The 19,653-nt window shown below is 42.8% G+C and overlaps 1 protein-coding gene across 4 annotated transcripts in view; it reads left to right on the top strand.

Moving 5' to 3' along the window:
• klhl13 (kelch-like family member 13) overlaps positions 1-17,940 on the top strand; it is a 38,451-nt gene extending 20,511 nt beyond the window's left edge. For all 4 annotated transcript variants that reach the window (XM_086226952.1, XM_086226951.1, XM_086226950.1 and 1 more), the window contains 6 exons: positions 2,930-3,071; positions 4,531-4,663; positions 6,765-6,961; positions 7,850-8,645; positions 11,583-11,696; positions 16,341-17,940. In XM_086226952.1, coding sequence (XP_086083078.1) covers positions 2,930-3,071; positions 4,531-4,663; positions 6,765-6,961; positions 7,850-8,645; positions 11,583-11,696; positions 16,341-16,828 — 1,870 coding nt within the window. In that variant the 3' untranslated portion in view covers positions 16,829-17,940. The remainder of the gene's footprint in view (positions 1-2,929; positions 3,072-4,530; positions 4,664-6,764; positions 6,962-7,849; positions 8,646-11,582; positions 11,697-16,340) is intronic.
• Positions 17,941-19,653: the final 1,713 nt, after the last annotated feature.

Here is a 19,653-nt window from a genome sequence, read left to right as displayed (position 1 = left end):
ATGCTTGTGGAGATCCATACCACAAAAAGATGTTTTCCCAAGACAGGACATCTCTGCACCACCACAATAATTAATTTAAAATGTTTTTAACACACGGTTAGCCTTTAACAAATACTACAGCTTTTTGGAAATTGCATCAGACCGTAGTGTCATTTTGATTAAAATTCGAATTCATTGTGCAGCCTCCGTGTGCGTGTCCTTAAACTTTCATCTGACATGAATTTTGAATGTGTGCATCCTCCTCTGTTGTTCTATTTTTGTGCCACTGTATCTTGAGAGATGTTTGTTTTTCAGTCAAAGTGAAACAAGTCTCATGTATCGGCCTAAATCTGCCACACTAATGAACAGGAGAACTTTAAACACGAGAAAGATCTGAAAGGTTTGACTGCAGCCTGCCAAATATCGTATTTTGTTTTGTTTTGTTTTGTTTTTTGGTTGAATTATGTCCCTACAGAAAGCATAGGGGGACATTTACTCACAAATGATTAAAAAAAATACACTGCAACATCAAGTCCTCATCTACACAAGAGCTCCGAATTGCTTCATTATATAAATAGTCTGCTCAAAGACTATTAGTCTTCCACATCTGACAAGCTCTGCCTGCTCATAGGCTCGTTTGAAGACACAAATTCACTCTTTTGCTGAGCCAGACATTTTTGTAAAACAATATTTCATCACAACCAGGCCAGTCGTCATCTGAAAGTTAATGCCTTTATGTACTCAGGCGCCACTTGCATAAACTATACACTATTCGTAGACTGTTCGGTCATTTCTATTTATTTCACTGAAAGGTTTTTTTAGGTAAAAGTACCTCCTTCCAGTACATTAACGTAATAACCTTACTCAAAAATCCCTCCTGTATTGTTTATGGTCTAACCTTAATAGAGTGTGAGATCGCAGGCGACATATCAGACTTTTCACACGTTGTGTAACAAATGGGTCTTCATCTCTAATGAAAGCTTTGTCAGTGCAAAGTTTCGCCATGTTGGTGTGGATCATTCGAGGACTTTACACTATATTACATCACAACTTGATGTCCTAGTTTGAGCTCAGTTTGTACACATTTTGGCTCAGTTAAAGACTCCCTGTTAGACATGTTTCTGTTATAGTGTAGAATCACTGGGTTATGAATCACAATTAATGTTTAGTTTCCCCATCCATCCATTTTTTATACCGCTTAGCCATTAAGGATTGCAGGGGGGGGGCTGAAGCCTATCCCAGATGACATTAGGTGAGAGGCGGGGTTCACCCTAGACAGGTCACCAGTCCATCACAATCGCAGGGCCATCAGGAGCAATAAAGGGTTCAGTATCTTGCTCAAGGATACTTGGACATGGTCCCTGGGGGAAGTGAGGATCGAACCCGCGACTCTTCGTTTGCTAGACGGCCACTCTAGCTCTGAGGCATGCCACCCCCTGTTTTGTTTTTTATATTTTCTCATTTTCATCACAGTATTTTTAAATTCGAATGATCGTTTCAGTACCCTGAAGCCTATTTGTTTCATTTCATGTCTTCTTAAGAGAGATGATAAATCGCATCGCCGTGCAGTTTACAAGAGGCAAGTGCTTCATCAGTGTCCTGCCTGCAGGCGCTCGACCACTACATGTTAAAAGATAACATTATCAAGAAGGCTCTGTAGAAAGGCTCGCTTTGAACAAGCGAGTTGTTTGGCACTTTGTTATTTTTGGAATTCTGGATTTCTTTGAAATGTTTTTATTTATTTATTTATTTTTTTGGTCTGTAATTGACCTTTTTATGTCTTGTATGCTGAAGCTGTGCTTTTGGCCTCAAGGCGCCACTTTGTTTATTACAAACCGCAAACCAGACATTTTGTTTGGATCAAGTAACAAAAAACTGCAAGGCTGCCCCAGGGTTGGCACAAGAGAAGAGGCTCTATGATCATCAACATCTTACCTTCGCTCATCCATTAAAGGGCATGAGTATTTTCTGCAATTTTTTTCTTTTTCTTTTTGGCAGTATTTAAAAAAGTCCAAGTCGAAAAGTCAGTTGTAGTAGCTGCTAAATTTAAGGCCTGGGATCACACACACAGGGTGCAGTTAATATCTGCAACAAATTTCAAAAGCAATCTGGGAAATAACTTTTGACCAGAGTGGTTCTGGCATGGTCAGAGGGTTCTAAAATCCCTGATTGTGGTCGTCCTCACAGGCCAGTCCTTATTTTGACCAGATATCACACCACTCTCTGGCTGGCTGTTGATACATCTGGCTTTGGTTCAAGCTGCTGAATAGACTGTGAACAAAATCACAGGAGCATCTACAGTCATGACTGGGGGGGGGGGTTTGTATTGAAAGTGCAAAAGTAAAACATTTGTCATTCAGAAACAAGATGTTGGGTGAAGGGATTTACACATCTGCACGTTGTCACAGAATAACTAACATACAGTGGTGGTTTTACTTGGTGTTCGCCTTGAGCTTTTACAGTCGACTACTGAGGAATGCGAGCTGTGAATGATCACACAGCTGTGTACTGACAGAGCTGTACTGCTGATGTAAGAGAGGAAGATGGCTCATTAATGAGCTGCTGTTTTCAAGATAATACTTGATTTAAACATGATACAGATGTGATTTCAGTTAGGGCGAGGAAAGAGGTAGATTCACTTTGATGTTTGGAATTCAATGTGGAAGCAGCCACTTGTGTGGCCTGAGTTGAAATCTGTGTCCAGAAGTACCTCGGCGAGGCTGGAAACAGACTTATTCCCTATTTCAGCTGCAGTTTTCCCAGGGTGTCCACCGTTTTAGAACCCTCCATTCACAATCTGTAACAATTAGGCTACCGCCACCCCGATGTGTCCTTAAGTAGTATCACTTTGAAAACTTCTGTCCTACTTTCCATGAGCTAAAATTAGATGGAAATACAAGCTTTTGTTACCCTTTTCAAGTAAGAATGTCTTTCCTTTCTTTCCTAATAGATCCCTCGTGGAGGACGACGACGCTCACATGAAAGTTGCTCTGGGCTACGGTGATATGGGCATCTGTGCTCACCTTCAGGCATCAAAGACTGGAAACACTCGATTTTTCACAAGCAACACACACAGCTCTGTGGTTCTTCAGGTGAGTGATCAGAACCCTTGTGTCAACTTCATATGAATATGCGAACATCCAGCAAATGTTACCATTGTCTGAGGTTCCGTTTTTTTTCGGTGCCGCCCCTATAGAGAGCATGTGAGAAATATGAGCTGTATAAATGTTCACGCTTGGAAATGTGGTCTCCGCTTCTCCTTACACAAGGAAATGTGTGGATGGACTCCATTCATTAGAATTGTAGATTTCTGAGTGAGCACAACATATATTTCAAAATGTTGCTGATCAAGAGTGTATAGAAAAGCTTTAATAAAACTTAAACAGTTACTGTTACACAGACTACTATGTCTGAATCAGCCGGGTATTAAACAGACATAAACCGGCCATATGCAAGATAAAAACTGTCAACTGTCTCGTTTCACCAATGGGAGAACAGAAAAGGTCAATATCCAGAGGATTTACTGGGTAGGCGTGAAACCTCCTTTTTTTTAATCAAAGTGGTGTGAAACCGGACGAATGCAAACAGCAAGGGTGAAGAGGAAGGGGAAATTTAGACCACGCCAAAACAGGTCTAAGTGATGAAACAACAAGATTCAGGAACTTGTGATGTGAAGAACTGATTCGGAACTTGTCGGAAGGCACACAAGACTCTGTTGTGTAGCGTCATGTCCTGCCTCCTGAACTCTCTCCCCCTCGCAGGAAGAGGAGAACAGGAGTCACTGCCACAGAAATAGCTGCCCTTCATCACCTGCTCTCACCTGAAACTGAATGCTGTTGGCGGATTTTACTGCTCATTAAGCTCTTGGTGTCAAGGCGCAGTAATGACTTTTCTAGGCCATCTGGTCTTACACCCTGTAGCCACAGTTAGTTAGCAGGAACTGCTAATTTCATTTGGCCGATGCATGTGGAAGCAACCGACCTAAAAACTTGCCACTGATGACTGCAGATGCTTTTAGAGTTGCTATTAACTTGTGTCTGTTTTTTTGCCTGTCACAACAGATAAATAATGGGCAAGAGAGCACAGCAGTCAGGTAATTAAATAGTGAAAACATGACTCTCCAAAAAGTGACTGTAGTTCACCATGTAAATAATCACCACAGACTTTCAAGTCACTTATAATGTTGGAAGGATAATAAGGAGATTAATCTCCCTGTGGCTGTTGCTCCAAACATATCATTTTAAAGTGCCATGCACACACTAGACGACTAGCAAGAGGGTTCGAGTAGACCTGAGGGCCTTCATCTAGCTGTTTGGCTCCATAGCTCAAAGGTAGCTGGATTGATCCATAATGAATCATTGTGGAAAATTCAGTGGCTGAGACAGATTTGTTTTTGTTGTTCTGTGTGTTCTTATTGACCAGAGAAGAGTAATCACATGACCGTCTTCATCCTGCCCCGACTGAAGCTCTCGATCACTGCAATAAAACCACTGCATAATTTATAATAATTCCCTTCATCAGTCACATTCGGCTTCCATTTTTCTTTTGCAGGGATTCGACCAGCTGAGGATAGAGGGTTTGCTATGTGATGTCACACTGGTGGCTGGAGATGGCGATGAAGCTTTCCCTGTACACCGTGCCATGATGGCCTCCTCCTCCGACTATTTCAAAGCCATGTTCACAGGTGGGACAACAAAGCTGCACGCTAACTACAACATCTGCTCTCCAGTTGTTTCGCTAATTCACTGGTATCAGTAACACTGACACAGATTGCGGTGTGGGATGTGCTTCTTGGTGCTAGGATTCATTAAAGGATTTTTCTTAATCTTCTTTCCTCCTGCACAGAATTCTCTCGTAAAGCATTTTCTTTATTCATGAATAATTCCATGCTCTTAAGGCAGTCCCCGTTATGTCACTGTCATTTTGCTCCCTTTGAATTCACTCGCGATGACCTTGTGACTTCATCCCTCCAGTGTTGTTTGTGTGCTCATCTAGAATATGCATTATTGTACATTCACATTCACAGCCATTTGTACTTGTTATAACTGTTAATGTGAATTATTTGACTCTAGCATCTTCCTGATGCACCTAACGCAGGGGAATACAGTAGATAGCGGTATCAGGACTACAGATCTGCAGCCATGTTAGTGTCCTGACTGAGCGCACTGATTTGACGCAGCAACCTTATCTGTTTGATGACTTTTAACAGAGGCGTCCTAACCTGCCCACCTACTATTGTACATTGTGCTGAGCTAACTAGCAGTCACATGGACTCTGAGGCTCTCCCCTATTGTACATACAGAGGAGAGAAGGGTGTCTTTCTCCTTGTCTGGATCTGGGGAGGATGGTAAATGACTGATGGTCTCTAAGTTGTGCTTTTAGCTTAATGCGTATGTTATCATGCTAGTATGTTCTCATAGACAGTGCTATCATGGGATGTTTATCATGTTCATCATCCCAAACTTTCCATCCTCTCATCTTTTGAAATGCAGCAGAAAATACAGGTCAAATTACCAACCAGCATTTTTCATTTATTTCTCATACAGATTACATCTCATTAACATTTAGATATTTATTACATTAATCCAATTTATATAGGAGTACAATGCAACACACTTGCTGCTGTAAGAGAAGGGGGACAGTAATTACACACTGTAAAAGTCCTGAAACACAAGCAATATAACTCTCTGAGCCATGACGGTATGAGTAGAAGATGTAAGCGCACTCAGCAAACACACACATACAGACACACACATACAGATACACACTTACACAGAGTATTTTTGGAGATGAAGCAGCAGGTGAAGTCTTTACACAGCACTGTGACACTCCAAAAACCTTGGGTTACTTGAAATAGATTGTTTTTCAAATGTTGTCACGTATGAAAAGACCCTAAATGAACACTGTAAACAGACTGCTTCATTATAATTAATGTAAATCAATTATCTACATTAGGCCTATACCAATCCAAGAAGTGTGGCCTCTGCAATGACCAAGAGTTGTAACGTCAATCTTGGTCATAACTCTTGGTCATTTATTTACTTTCACAATATCTAGAAAATCCCAATTCTATTTTCCCGATTGCTTCCTCTTAACAATTTACAGGGCCACCATAAAAACCACAAGTAACTTCATGTTAGTTTTTACATTTATGACTGGTACCTAAATTTGAGTATATAATTGAAAGAAAGTACAAATAATCCACACTGGTCAATACCAGTATGAATGCCAACATATCTTCACTTCTAATTTAAACAGCATTTTTTACAGGATTGATTGTATGCAGGTGATCAGTGTAGTCATGATTACTATGAGGGATACTCTCTAATGAGCTATACTCCAACTTTATTCTACTTTGTTTGACCAGCCCTCATTTCATGGCAATGGAGGAAACAGGTTTATAGATTTGGCATGTAAAGTATGTGATTAAGTTGAGAAGATAATCTTGTTGAAGTTGTCGACTGGAGAAACTGTGCCAGGACAGAGATCTTATTAGTGATGAGTGTGAGCATAGATGCTGAGCAGAGAGTTCTCCCTCACACCTTCAGTCCTCTCTCTGAACAGAAATTGAAACTTGGTGTACGCCTTTGACATTTTTGTGCTTGTTTGCATATGCATCAACATGAAACAATACCTTTTTTTATTGTCAACTGAATTATCCTCCCAAGTAAAAACAACAACAACATTTGGCTGCTCACAGACATGTCAGTCAAACAAGATTATGTATTAGGTGTACCACGTGTTAGCACCTACTTTTTCTCATCCCCTACTTACCCCTAATGCAGGTGGAATGAAAGAACAGGATTTAATGTGCATCAAGCTTCATGGAGTTAACCGAATAGGCCTGAAGAAGATCATCGACTTCATCTACACAGCCAAGTTGTCTCTCAACATGGAGAATCTCCAAGACACACTTGAGGCGGCCAGCTTCTTACAGATCCTTCCTGTGTTGGATTTCTGCAAGGTCTTCCTCATATCTGGGGTAAGGAAGCAGGACTGTTAGAATGGTCTTCAGCAGTTATACAGTAGTTGCTGTTTATATCATCATCATCATCATCATCATCATAGAAACGCTGTTGAGTGTTAAGTCTGCAGATCCCAAATACTCGTTTATTTCAGCCAAACAAATGTCTGCATTTGGAATTACCAGTTTTCCAACAATTTCACACCAAGCTTAAATGGGATTTTACATGCTTCCTTACCATTAAGAATCAAGGAATTATCAAAAACTTAGCAGTAATTATAATTGCAAGTAGTAATACTGAAGTGAAATTAGAATCAGGTGGTTCAATCTTCAGGACCAGTTGTTCCAGGTGAATTAGACAATTATTTCATATTATTCTCCTGTATATTGATAAAGCTAGAACCTGAAAATATGAACATGAATTTCTGTTTTTCATGCACTCACTCAACAAGCTTCATATTGCAATGAGTGAAAAAAGCTCGTGGTAATGTGTTTATGATTATCTCATTTACAAATGTAGCATCAAGTGTGTGTGTAAACTTTTTTTTTTTTTTTTAAGTAAAAGGGATCAAAATACAGTTAATTTCCCACATTGATGCTTAGAGATTTTGAGAATGTATGAGCTCAACACAACTTAGTCAAGAGTTAAATATATTTTCTTTTCTTGACTCTAGTTAATGATCTTTGTTGGCACAAAGAAATTAGATCAGCAATGACATGTTACCAAAAAAAAAAAAGCAGGGAAAAAAATTGTGTCAATAACCTATGTTATTAATTTGCTAAATACTAAATTGCTAATATTTTGTAACATTTATCTAATGAGGCAAGTTTGTATGTTCACACTCGGAGGGTTCAGTCACCCATATCTGCTTCACCAGCTTTAATGAGGTCTCCTCTTCCTCACAGGTTTCTCTTGACAACTGTGTTGAGGTAGGGCGCATTGCCAACACGTACAACCTCACAGAGGTGGACAAATACGTCAACAATTTCATCCTGAAGAACTTCCCTTCACTTCTGGGCACGGGAGAGTTTGTCAAGCTACCTTTTGAAAGGTTGGCTTTTGTACTGTCCAGCAACAGTTTGAAACACTGCACTGAGTTGGATCTGTTCAAGGCTGCCTGCCGCTGGCTACGATACGAAGACGGTCGTATGGACTATGCCCCAAAGCTCATGAAGAACATCCGCTTCCCTCTCATGAACCCCCAGGAGCTCATCAATCACGTACAGACTGTAGACTTTATGCGCACAGACAACACCTGTGTCAACCTTCTCCTGGAAGCTAGCAACTACCAAATGATGCCGTACATGCAACCGGTTATGCAGTCAGAACGGACAGCCATCCGCTCAGACAGCGCCCACCTGGTCACGCTGGGTGGTGTTCTGAGGCAGCAGCTAGTTGTGAGTAAGGAGCTGCGTCTGTTTGATGAGAAGGCTCATGAGTGGAAGGCGCTGGCACCTATGGATGCACCGCGCTACCAACATGGCATTGCAGTCATCGGCAACTTCCTCTATGTGGTGGGTGGCCAAAGCAACTATGACACCAAAGGCAAGACAGCAGTGGACACCGTGTTCCGGTACGACCCCCGCTATAACAAGTGGATCCAGGTGGCCTGCCTTAATGAGAAACGTACCTTCTTCCACCTCAGTGCACTCAAGGGACACCTCTATGCTGTCGGTGGGAGGAACGCAGCCGGGGAGCTTGGTGAGTTACTTCCCTGCTTGTTTGTTTTTCTCTCTCTCCTATTTAGCGACAACAACGCCTCTCATGAATACTGTATGAGATTATACACTTCATATCAAGATGTTGTAGGGGTATATCGTGCAGCTTAATAACTGATGTTGGTAATCAAGTTTGTGCCAGCATATCATTTGCTGTGTCAACATTTGACTGTATGCAGATTATGATAAACACTTGTACAATCTACCAACACATGCAGCGTTTCCTTTTTAAAGGTCATTGTTTACCTTTACAGGGCTAGTGATTATGATTCGTATCCGAGACTGGATTATGTCTGTGGCAAACTGTTTCATACTATATGCAGTTGTTTTATTTCCTCACAATACACCAAAATATAATACAACTCAACCTTCACCCTTTAACGTACTGTTGTGTTCAGTGAATCAAGACATTTCTGATACTCTCAACAAATGATAAACATCACTGTATCACATTACATTGATGTGTAGCTCCTGAGATGGAGCTGTAGCAGGGGCAGGAAGCGTAGTAGCAGAGATTAATGGAACTGTCATGTGTGGGGGGGGGCTTAAAATCTCAAGATAAATTTCAATTCAAATGTACCACTGTGAAAACTGGTTCATTGTAGTTTGTTTGTCGATGCTGAATACTCCATGTGGGATGTCAGCTCCCGTAACTCTGAGCCACAGAGAGGTGCCACCCAGTACTTAAATGCAGCTCTGGAACCGCAGTGGACAGCGATCGGCCACTGTGTGAGCATTTCTCTCTTCTGGTTTATAATTAGACCAAAGAACACAGCTCCAATTCACTGACTGTCTACACAACTGCCTGTTTCTGCTTTACGTTCCACTGCCCTTTCACTGCCGCTCACAACTTTGTATTTATTTTTGTTACACACAAACTCTATTCCCAGTCTCCCACAACAAGAATATGATCTGCAACAAATTTACATGACTGAAAGACACCCAGGTTATATTTTGAAGATCTTCAGTCAGATATCTCGACATTTGTAGGTGAAGTACTTTGTATGTAACACAGGTTGATAAGACAAGTAATTGTTTTACCCTCATCAGACCTTCTATGGGTCTGTAGGCAAAGTAATTACACCATTTTATGCCTCAAAGTCACGCCAATAACTCAAGTAAAAGACATTATTACATGGTCATTTGACAGTAATTTTAGGGTGTTCATCTTGTTACTGATTGCTGCTTAATCTTTTAGTTCCAGTTCTCTGCTGAGGCAAAAATACTCAATTCAGCATGGATCTATAGGTCATGTTTTCTCTTTTGGCATCCTTTCTAACAAAGAAATATCTAAAGTTAAGCTGCAGATTTTTTTTCTTTCCTATCCTGTTAATCCTCCGAGATTACTGGGGCCAGCCAGACTCCACAGATCACTAGTCTCTTTCGATCCAATTACTGTGTTCTGTCCCCTGTGGTTTGGGCCTATACTGGAGGTCAGAGAAATACTGCATGCTACATGGTAAATTCTAAGTGCTTCATTAAGAATCAGTTGGCAACCTGCAGGGTGACAAGGTCATGCTAATTATTAGGAATGTGGCTTTTTCAGCTGATAATGGGAAAATGTGATGATGAAGCTTTCAAACTGTGTTCCTGAGGATGAAATGAAGTAACTTATTTATCTGCATTACAGTCTGCTCTGTACGAACGTTGTCTCCTATCATAGTGGTACTTCCTCCACTGAGCAGCTGCAAGAGTAGGTGCACAACTCAAGGTCACTTTGATGATAGTTGTTTATTGAGCAGAGCAAGGAATCCACTCACCCAGAAAGTTTTCTGAATAAATCCATCAACACAATAGCACATTTCTAAATGTGTTTATTTTACTGGATCTGATTTTTTTTTTTTAAAAACAGATGCTGACAATGTTAAACATGCTGAATATCGTATCACATAATCAATCGACCTCTACCAGATTGTATCCAAACTTATGTTCTGCAAAAAAAATAAAATGTGATCGCTAATCAAATCAGAACCGCATTTGGAGTTGATTTGAAATGTGAATCCAGGGAAGCATCTCGATGCTCCGATAAGATCTCAAAGGATCATTTTGTGTCACTCACAACATGACACAACAACGTCAACGCACAAGTGACCAAGAACTGCTTCTAAACAGCTTCCCATGTAGCTAAGCTAAGTTAGCTAAACATAGCAATGCTTAGACCAACACAATACAGAGAACAATAGGCCCTGAGTGAAAACTAAAGTCTGCCAGCACTAACCAGGGAGGCGACTGTGCAGGGAAGGCAGGAAGGACGTATCATGGACACAAGAAATTCAGGCTTATCCCAAATTAAAGTGTGGTCAGAAAAAAAACTGATTTGAAATTATTTATGACGTTTTTTGACTTCATCTCCACCCCTGCTGTCTTCTGTTCATTGCAGATGAGATTTTTCTCACATAGGAAGATAACAAAATCATAACTCATCTATCGCCCCTGATATTAAAGCATCAGATGTACTTTTGTGCTCCTCCTTATGTTTGATGACTGTGACTGAAGTCGCTGTAATCTTAATTAAAAACCTCCAGCTTGCTCTTCGCCCTAATCACACCCTTCTCCAGAGCAGACACAGAGCCCACAAGTCGGCGGACCCTTCCTTCTCATTAACAGGTCACCAAGCCGCCAAAATGCCTTAGAGGATCATTGCTGAATCCCTGTGTCCCTTTTCCACATCCTCTCCGATTTGCGAATCCATCCTTGGGGATCTTCATAGAAAGGATTTTACAATCTTACATCTCCCTATTTCCCGTGCGCTCAGTGCTGACGGGCTTGTAGAGATGTGTACTATGTATTTAAATCCATGTTTTAGCTCCCACACTGAGACCCTCCAAGGCCTCATTTGCTGCTGTTTGTCCTCCTTAGTTGTGTCTTGACCTACTTTCAACTAATACCTTTTTTTTTTCTCCACGTCCTCTTCTTCAAGCTACTGTGGAGTGCTACAACCCAAGGACAAATGAATGGACATACGTTGCCAAAATGAATGAGCCGCATTATGGCCATGCTGGGACCGTGTATGGTGGCTATATGTATATTTCAGGTAAGTGGCTTCTAGTGAAGACCGATGTATCTCACAGACTGTGTGTTATGTTTAAAAATAGATTTCACGTCCCACAGTCATAATAACACTGTCATTTCTAATTAGATCATCTTTTCCTTCTCAAGCCTTTCATGGCATCAAACTACCAGTTACATCTGATAACACTCAAGGCAATACAAATGTGTCCTGCCACTCGCCTGGTAGCATTTAGCTGACACCAGCTGCATCGTCAGATGTTTCCACCGTTGATCAGGAGTGTAGTGTTTTCTGCTTTACTGTTTTCTTCATGTTCAATGGAAACATCCAAATAGAAAAAGATTCATAATGTGTGATTGACATGTACATTAAAGGTCTGGAATGAGCAGGATATCACAATGCTATTTGACTAACGCGAGGTGTGTGCACCTTTTGCTACGTGGAATGTTCTACTTGGTGTTGCAAAAATTAGTTCCCGTTACTTTTTGTTAGATAGTCAGTCTTTAGATACCCAGTAAGTGTCTTTCAGTCCAAACACACACACACACACACACACACACACACACACACACACACACACACACACACACACACACACAGACTGATTCCTCTATGCTCAGCATGCAAGTCTGTGGCATGTTTACAGCGTGGGATACGGACACTGACACTGACATTGGGCTGTTTGGCTGCTACCCTTTAGGTGTCACCTCGGTACTTGTTCACTTCATAGGATTGAAAACAAATCTTGCGTTATGGAGATGAGTCCTAGTTTCACAGTGTGACTAATCCTGAGTAGTTTTACAAAGGTGGGGGGGTTGGATGGGAAATTGGGAAGTCTGGTGCAAAGTAGAGGATTGAAGCCTGTGTAGGAGGTGTAACACAGAAGAGCCTGTGTTAATCCATCCTGGCCGTGGGTACAATAATTGCTGTAACACACATGAGCATGAACAACATCACTCATGAACATGAAAGGAGGACTTTCTTTTTTTTTTAGCATAGCAGCACAGCAGAAGGGAAGGGGGGAAAATGAAGACGGGAAGTTTACTGGCATTCTTTCATTGAACAGCATCACATGTTCGTGTAAGAATTCATACACAGACATTACAATGCTTTTTCAATGCTCGTAGGCTCTGTGTGAGTTTGCACACTTGGAGTTTTGACAAAACTCTTAGTTAATTTAGTGTTAATTTATTTTCTACTGCTGATCTATAATGGCGTCTACACACGCCTCTCTAATTTAATTTCATAATCTCCTCATCTACAAATAGTCGAATCTTTGAACACTGGTGGAAAAGCCAAATAGCCACTCCACCATTTACATTGAAGTTTCTTTCATTTCATGTTTTAAAAGACTGTTTCACATCTACAGTACCACATTTGATTGTGTTACCAGCGCACCCTTTTTTAATTGGAATGATGCAGAATTATTACCACATCTGAGAGAGTTAACGGTGCATTTGCCCCTTTGAATTTGATTTCTGACTCTCTGGAAACTGCATCAGAAGAAAATAAGTACTTGCACACAATTATGACTTTTGATACAAGCGGAGAAAAACTTTTATGACACGAGTTGATTAGATAATTGTTCGCTTGGCAAGTGTATGAACTGCTGCCCACAGTATTTTGGGACCACACAGACCACATTATTTGGCAAACCTAATCACATAGTAGCATGTAGAAAGCGCCATCTTCGCTCTTTAAAACAAATGAAGTGAAAGGAATGAGCCAGTGGTCACAGGATGTGCTATCTGCTGGTGGCCAGCTGCTTCTGTTATGGTCGCCTCTGGCTGTACTCTGCAGTATTCATTGCTCTGATGATGATATTCCAACGGATTCCTTCTGATTTCCTTGTTGGGGTCATGTGTCTGTGGTGTAGGCAGTTGTGGGCCAACTGCTGGGGGAGTATTACTCCTGTAACAGCTGTCCGCGCTGTGACATGTCCTACCGTTGCACCTGTAAATTAGCGCTTGTGTGACAGGAGAGAGGTGGTGCAGCAGCTCTCTGGATACAAGTGTGGGTTATAACACAAGCAGGACTCCCGCTGAGATCGTAGCGAGGACATGAGCTCTAGGACAAGAGGTTCACCGCGTTGTCTTTTTAGAAAGAGGCATGCTATTATCAGATATTACGGTCTCATTTAGGAGCTTTTGGAATGGTGATACTTGTAATAGCTCGCCTTGAATGTGAAAAGGAAGGTAAATGACCAATTAGAGGAATTTTGTTGCTCTAAGGCCCTGCAGCAGCCACAGTCTCGGGGGATTACAGTCTCGCTGTGCAAGGTGACCCACACTGAAGTGCAGTTCTGTGTCTGTCTGTCGCAGCACATCAGGTCACTTTCTCCAGCTGTGCTGCTGGGCTGTCAGAGGGTATCCTGTCAGCTGGATGAACCTGACAAATGCACTCAGCCCACACACCATCACAGCTCAAGTGGTGTGTTAGAGTGGAGCGGTGCACAGCCACACCGCCTCTGGACCTCAGTCTTATCCAAGACATGAAGATCCTTCCATCTTATCATTGTAGCTGTTTCTCAATTATTTCCTGAGTCATCCACTAGCAAGAACAGTGTGGTCTCTTCTACAGGCTTCTGTGTGACTGCTGATGCCTCTTAGATCTCTGTGTTTCATATTTTTCCTGATTGTTTGCGATTAAGAATTGTTAGTCAGCTGCCAAAAAGGTTTTCCCTCAACTCTGATTTTTAAGACCGTTTTGATTAAGAAAGCTGTTATGCATGCTAACTGTCTCACCACTCCTGGAAACACAAATTGTAGCTTTTAGAATCATTGCGGTCTGTTGTCTTGTAAGATCTCGTGCTCCAGACTGAAGGATGTAAATTGAACCTGACAGTAAGAGTGTGTTTATATTCTGTGGAGAGACGCAGCTGAATTAATAGATCTCAATGGCCACTGGATATAAAAAGCACCTTGCCATTTGATGTAATCTGAAAAGAGACAAAGAGATGAATTTAAGGAAATTACTTCTCAAACCTATTTGGAGCTCACTGCATGTTAATGGTGGTCCATGGGCGTCCTCGAGGGATTTTATTTGACGCTGGTGATCAGAGAGCAGCAGACAGTTGAAATCTCTACTGGACACTCAGGATCATTGTGCTGTATTTTTGGAGTTTGCTGAGCTCCCTTTTTTCTGCCTCCCTTCCGTGTCCCCTCTGATCCAATCGACCAAGCAGGTCACTGGTTCTGTTAGGGGACTTTACAGATATTTTCTATCTACTTTGTTGAGGGAACGTGTGTTGTTCGCTCTTTGTTGAAAGGAAAAAGCTTTTTAAACTGTGTTTCTGAGAGTTTTGCAAAGCCTTGTCTACTCTTAGCGTCTGACTGATGGTGCTGATTAGACATTAGGATCCCGGGATACTGATCAGACATCATCAAGGAAAAGCCAAAGCCCTTGATCTTAATCAAATAGCAGCAGGGCCTCTTGAAAGGAATCATAAGGACCTTGCGTTAACTCCAGCATGTAGCGCTTGTTAGGTTTTTAATAGCAGACGTGCCCCCTGGACTGCTTGGATAAAGAGAATGGATAGCGGGACTATCTGTGGATTTGATCAGTTAAGGAGGCGCAGGATCACAGATCTGAGTCATGGCAGCTGAATAGACGGCGTCGGCTGCTACAATAAACCAAGCGCACCATCACCGGGCAGCGGCAGAAGAGGGATTGGGTTTCTATTCAGCATGCGCTGCAAATCTTCACTGCTTTTGCTCCCAGTCACTATGCCTTGGGGGTGGGGGTGAGGGCGGGATGGGTGGGTGGATTGGGGGGGGGGGGGGCAGTAGGCTGGCTTCCACCCAAATGCATGCTGGGATTGTGTTCCTCTTTATTTTAAGCCTTCCCTGTAGACATGTCCTGTTTTTTTCCTCCCCACTTTCCCTCAGCTTTATGTGTCTCGCCTTCTGCAGTCTGTTTGTGCATATCTGCGTGAGCACTTTGTAGCGTCCCGCTCTGTTGTGGTTGCTCATCGTAAGCTTTATTTCACACTGTAGACACGAGTCGGCATGATTATTAGTGTCACTCTACTTGGTGAAATTAGGCTTTACTTTCCCCCACGGCTTTACACGTTTGGATCAAGGTATGATGAGATTATAAAGAGCCATAAACCCTGACGATGATGATGCTGAAGTTCAGCTTGTGTTCTCTACATGTCCTAGATCAGCGGTACCCCATCTCAGCAGAGCCCCCCCACCCCTCTCTCTCACACACACACACACACACACGGAATTAAGTGATTAATAGCACAAATGAACATCTATTAAAATCATTTAACCTTTTTATTTGAGAGCTCCCTGTAGTTTCACACACACATTGTGGTTCAGGCGCTTTGAAACATCTAAAATGTATTATTGTTTGTTATAATTTATTATCATTTCAAACGTATATTTTAAAGACTCTTCAAAGAATTTTTTTCCATCAAGTACATAATCCACTAAGAGTGATTTTTAGTATACAGGTTTAGCATGTGCTTTTAGACAACCTTAAAGCAGGAAAAAACAAGTCCTGTGTCGTGTGATCTTTGGCGCCCTCCGTTGGGCAGCTCAGACCTCAGGTTGCGAACCACTGGCGTAGATCCATGTAAACGGGAGTGAGTGATTTGCGTAAATGACAACCCTGCCCAGCTACTCTCCTCCTCTGATGATCAACCCTTTTTTCTCGTTACAGGGGGAATCACTCACGACACTTTTCAGAAGGAGCTGATGTGCTTCGACCCAGATGCAGATAAATGGACTCAGAAAGCTCCCATGACCACAGTGCGCGGCCTCCATTGCATGTGCACGGTGGGCGACCGTCTTTACGTGATCGGAGGAAATCACTTCCGGGGCACGAGCGACTATGACGACGTGCTGAGTTGCGAATATTACTCCCCCGCCCTCGACTTGTGGACACCTATCGCTGCCATGTTGCGAGGCCAGAGCGACGTGGGCGTGGCTGTGTTTGAGAATAAGATCTATGTGGTGGGCGGATACTCGTGGAACAATCGCTGCATGGTGGAAATAGTACAGAAGTACGACCCAGAGAAAGACGAATGGCACAAAGTTTTTGATTTACCCGAGTCGCTGGGCGGGATCCGGGCCTGCACACTCACCGTTTTCCCCCCTGAGGATATCTCGGGCTCCCCCTCCAGAGAATCACCCCTATCAGCACCTTGATGAGTAAAGGGGGGGAGCCCTATTTTGCTCAGACCCCCGCACCCCTCCTCCCCCTCCCACCGCCCACCCAAGCCCCCTTCAACAAACACCTTATAGACTTTGTTTGCACTTCCTTTTTTGGACTGAATCTGTACTGCATCCCCAGACATCCCCACCTCCCCTAAAGCTGTGCAGAACCCCTCCCCAAGTGAGTAAACTACATACCGACAAGGTTTGGCAACCTAATTACACGCTCATGTGGCATACTCGGTATATTTTGGCAGGAAATACCTTGACTTGAAAAGTGACTTTGCAAATCAACTTTTCTACCTGATGTCTACAAAGTTTTCTTATGTCTTTAGGCGTCGAGATGTTGACTCCCACACTGACTCGGTCTAGTCTATGCCAGGTCGTCGGTGAAGATTCTCTGTCATCCAGGTCATGGATCTCTTAAGTACTGTGTCGTAGTCAACTAGACTGTTTCAGTGTCCTTGAAGACATTTCGCCTCTCATCCAAGTGTCTTCTTCAGTTTTTAATGCCTGTGAACTCTGGGTTTCAGAGTCATTGAGGTATCCCACCGAGGGCCTCAGAGATCCAAGCATGAGTGGGTGTTGAGTTTCCTTGGGAAGGTGCCTGGGACTGTGTTGTAGGTGGGGGACAGGCAGTGCTGAAGGCCAGGCTTCCTTAACTCTTCCTGCAAACCGTCTTTCTCCTCTGGCCAGGATGCGTACAACTCTGTCCTCAAAGGAATGTCCTCTCTCCTTCAGGTGTGACGACCTCATAGTTACCAGTTTGACTCCGTTACAGGATCAAACCCACGCAGTCATAGAAGCCTGCATCCCCACCAGAGTCTTGGAACTGAAGAAGCTTCTTGGATGAGAGGTGAAACGGCTTCAAGGAAACTCAAAACAGTCCAGTCCAGTACAACACAGCGCTTCAGAGATCCATGCCAGGTCAGAAGCAGGTGACCCCCCCCAGACCTGAGCGCAGAGATGTAGGGACAAACTAGCTGGTTTTAAACTCAGGGGTTGGCCCAGGCCCCATCGACATCTCTCATACAGTTTCACTTCTTTCCTGCTACTGCTATGAAACTGTTAACAAAAAGGTGTTTTCTAAATTTAATAAACTTGATTTTGAAAGTAAATAACTTGTTGTCCTCATTACTCACTTTCAGCTAATCCTCCAAAGAGTAAAGTTCTAGGAATCTTTTTGATTACTGTCAGTGAAGCGTGGCAGCTGTAGAAAAGTGATGCAAACGGTGTTAAGTGGAGTCTGGCACTTCCACTGCCGCAGCCGCCGCCGCCACTGCCGCAGCCGCCTCTCCTCCTGGCATCATGACAGACGGTAATGTCGCCCACAATCTGCCCACCTCCTCCTGTCCGATGAAAGACTTAACAGCAGCATATGGTGTCCGAGACATTTGGTTCCTGCTGTTACCAGGAACAAAAGGTTTGTGTAGTCATCAGGTGAGTTTGGTCTGGAGTAATAGATCCTCATTACACTCTCATCACCGTACAGTAATTAGATGCTGCAGCGGCGCCTCTGACTCCGCCTGAACTGTCCCATTTGTCCTCGTAGCCGTCGTGGCGTGCCTTTCTTATACCTTTCTTATCTCTTCTATGCATTCCTGCTTTATTTTGTCCTCCCAGCCAGATGTTCCTTCACACAATTATCCATTTACAGGCAATTTTTGTCGCTTTAGTGATGTGATGCTTTGTGAAATTGTTTACTTTGGAGAAGTGCTACGTGAAATCGCTGTCCCTGCAGCATTTCAAAAGCTCTTTATTTGTACAGCAGCTTATTGTTAAGTCCTCTTCTGATGGAAGAGTTTGCATCATTCTTTCAAATTTAAAGTGTAATCCTTTAATGGCAAGTCACAGACCGAACCGGGTGAACAGAGGAGCAAAAGTGCGATGTGCTCAGCTGCTGCTGGCGTCAACATACGAGGAAAATGATGGAAGGAAAGCAGGAATTTACTGTCCTCTCTCCCAGGTGATTCCACCAAACATAAATCCTCTCTGCTGGGTATCGCCGGATCTAAAGGCATCTGACTGAAAAAGGGTCGATGATCTAACTAAGTCCTGTTATATCAAAGGGTTCAAAATATGCTGATAATTGGGTGGTAAAACTGTATTTCTAGAAAAGGCTCCGAATTTGGCCTTTTTCCATGTAATATCTCGATGTATCAGCCTGCCAGGATGGAGATCTTTTCCAGCCAGTTGACTGACGGCGAGACATGAAACAGCAGTTTCTCATTTGAGAAATGATCAATCCAAAGTGTGCTGAGGGTGGGGGGCGGGGGGTGGGGGGGGTCCTAACGTTTAGCCAATCAGCACCGAGGGCGGGACTGATGCTGCTGCCAGGCTAAAGATGGAGATGGAGAGTAATGAGTTGACTGTCTGCTAGCCGGATACAATTTAGCAGATATTCCTGTCTGGCTGTTGACTGAGATCAAAATATAGAATAGATCATCTATAACTGAGGATTTCACACACACACACACACACACACACACACACACACGTCTGCGCACTTCAGTGTTAACGTTACTGGTCAAACATCACTGAATTGCTTGGTTGATATTTCTGTCACAGCTGTGAGTCAGAGGATTTCTGTCAGTAGTTTGTCCGTCCATCCCGTGACGTCAGAGGAACACCTTGAAAGAATTTCTTACAATTTGGCACGAATGTCCACTGGGACTCGAGGATGAAGTAAAGATTTTGGCGGTCAATGGTCAAGGTTACTGCGACCTCACGTGTCAGGGAGATCTCCCCCGGTCTTGTTAATGCAGGATCTCAGGGACATTTTACAGGAATTCCTTCAAACTGACCACAAAGGTCCAGTG

This window comes from Aulostomus chinensis, chromosome 15 (genome assembly GCF_037954235.1).
Source record: "Aulostomus chinensis isolate RoL2024-O1b breed Wild chromosome 15, RoL_Achi_v1.0, whole genome shotgun sequence".
Lineage (NCBI taxonomy): Eukaryota > Metazoa > Chordata > Actinopteri > Syngnathiformes > Aulostomidae > Aulostomus > Aulostomus chinensis.
This window is presented reverse-complemented; position numbering and strand designations above follow the sequence as displayed.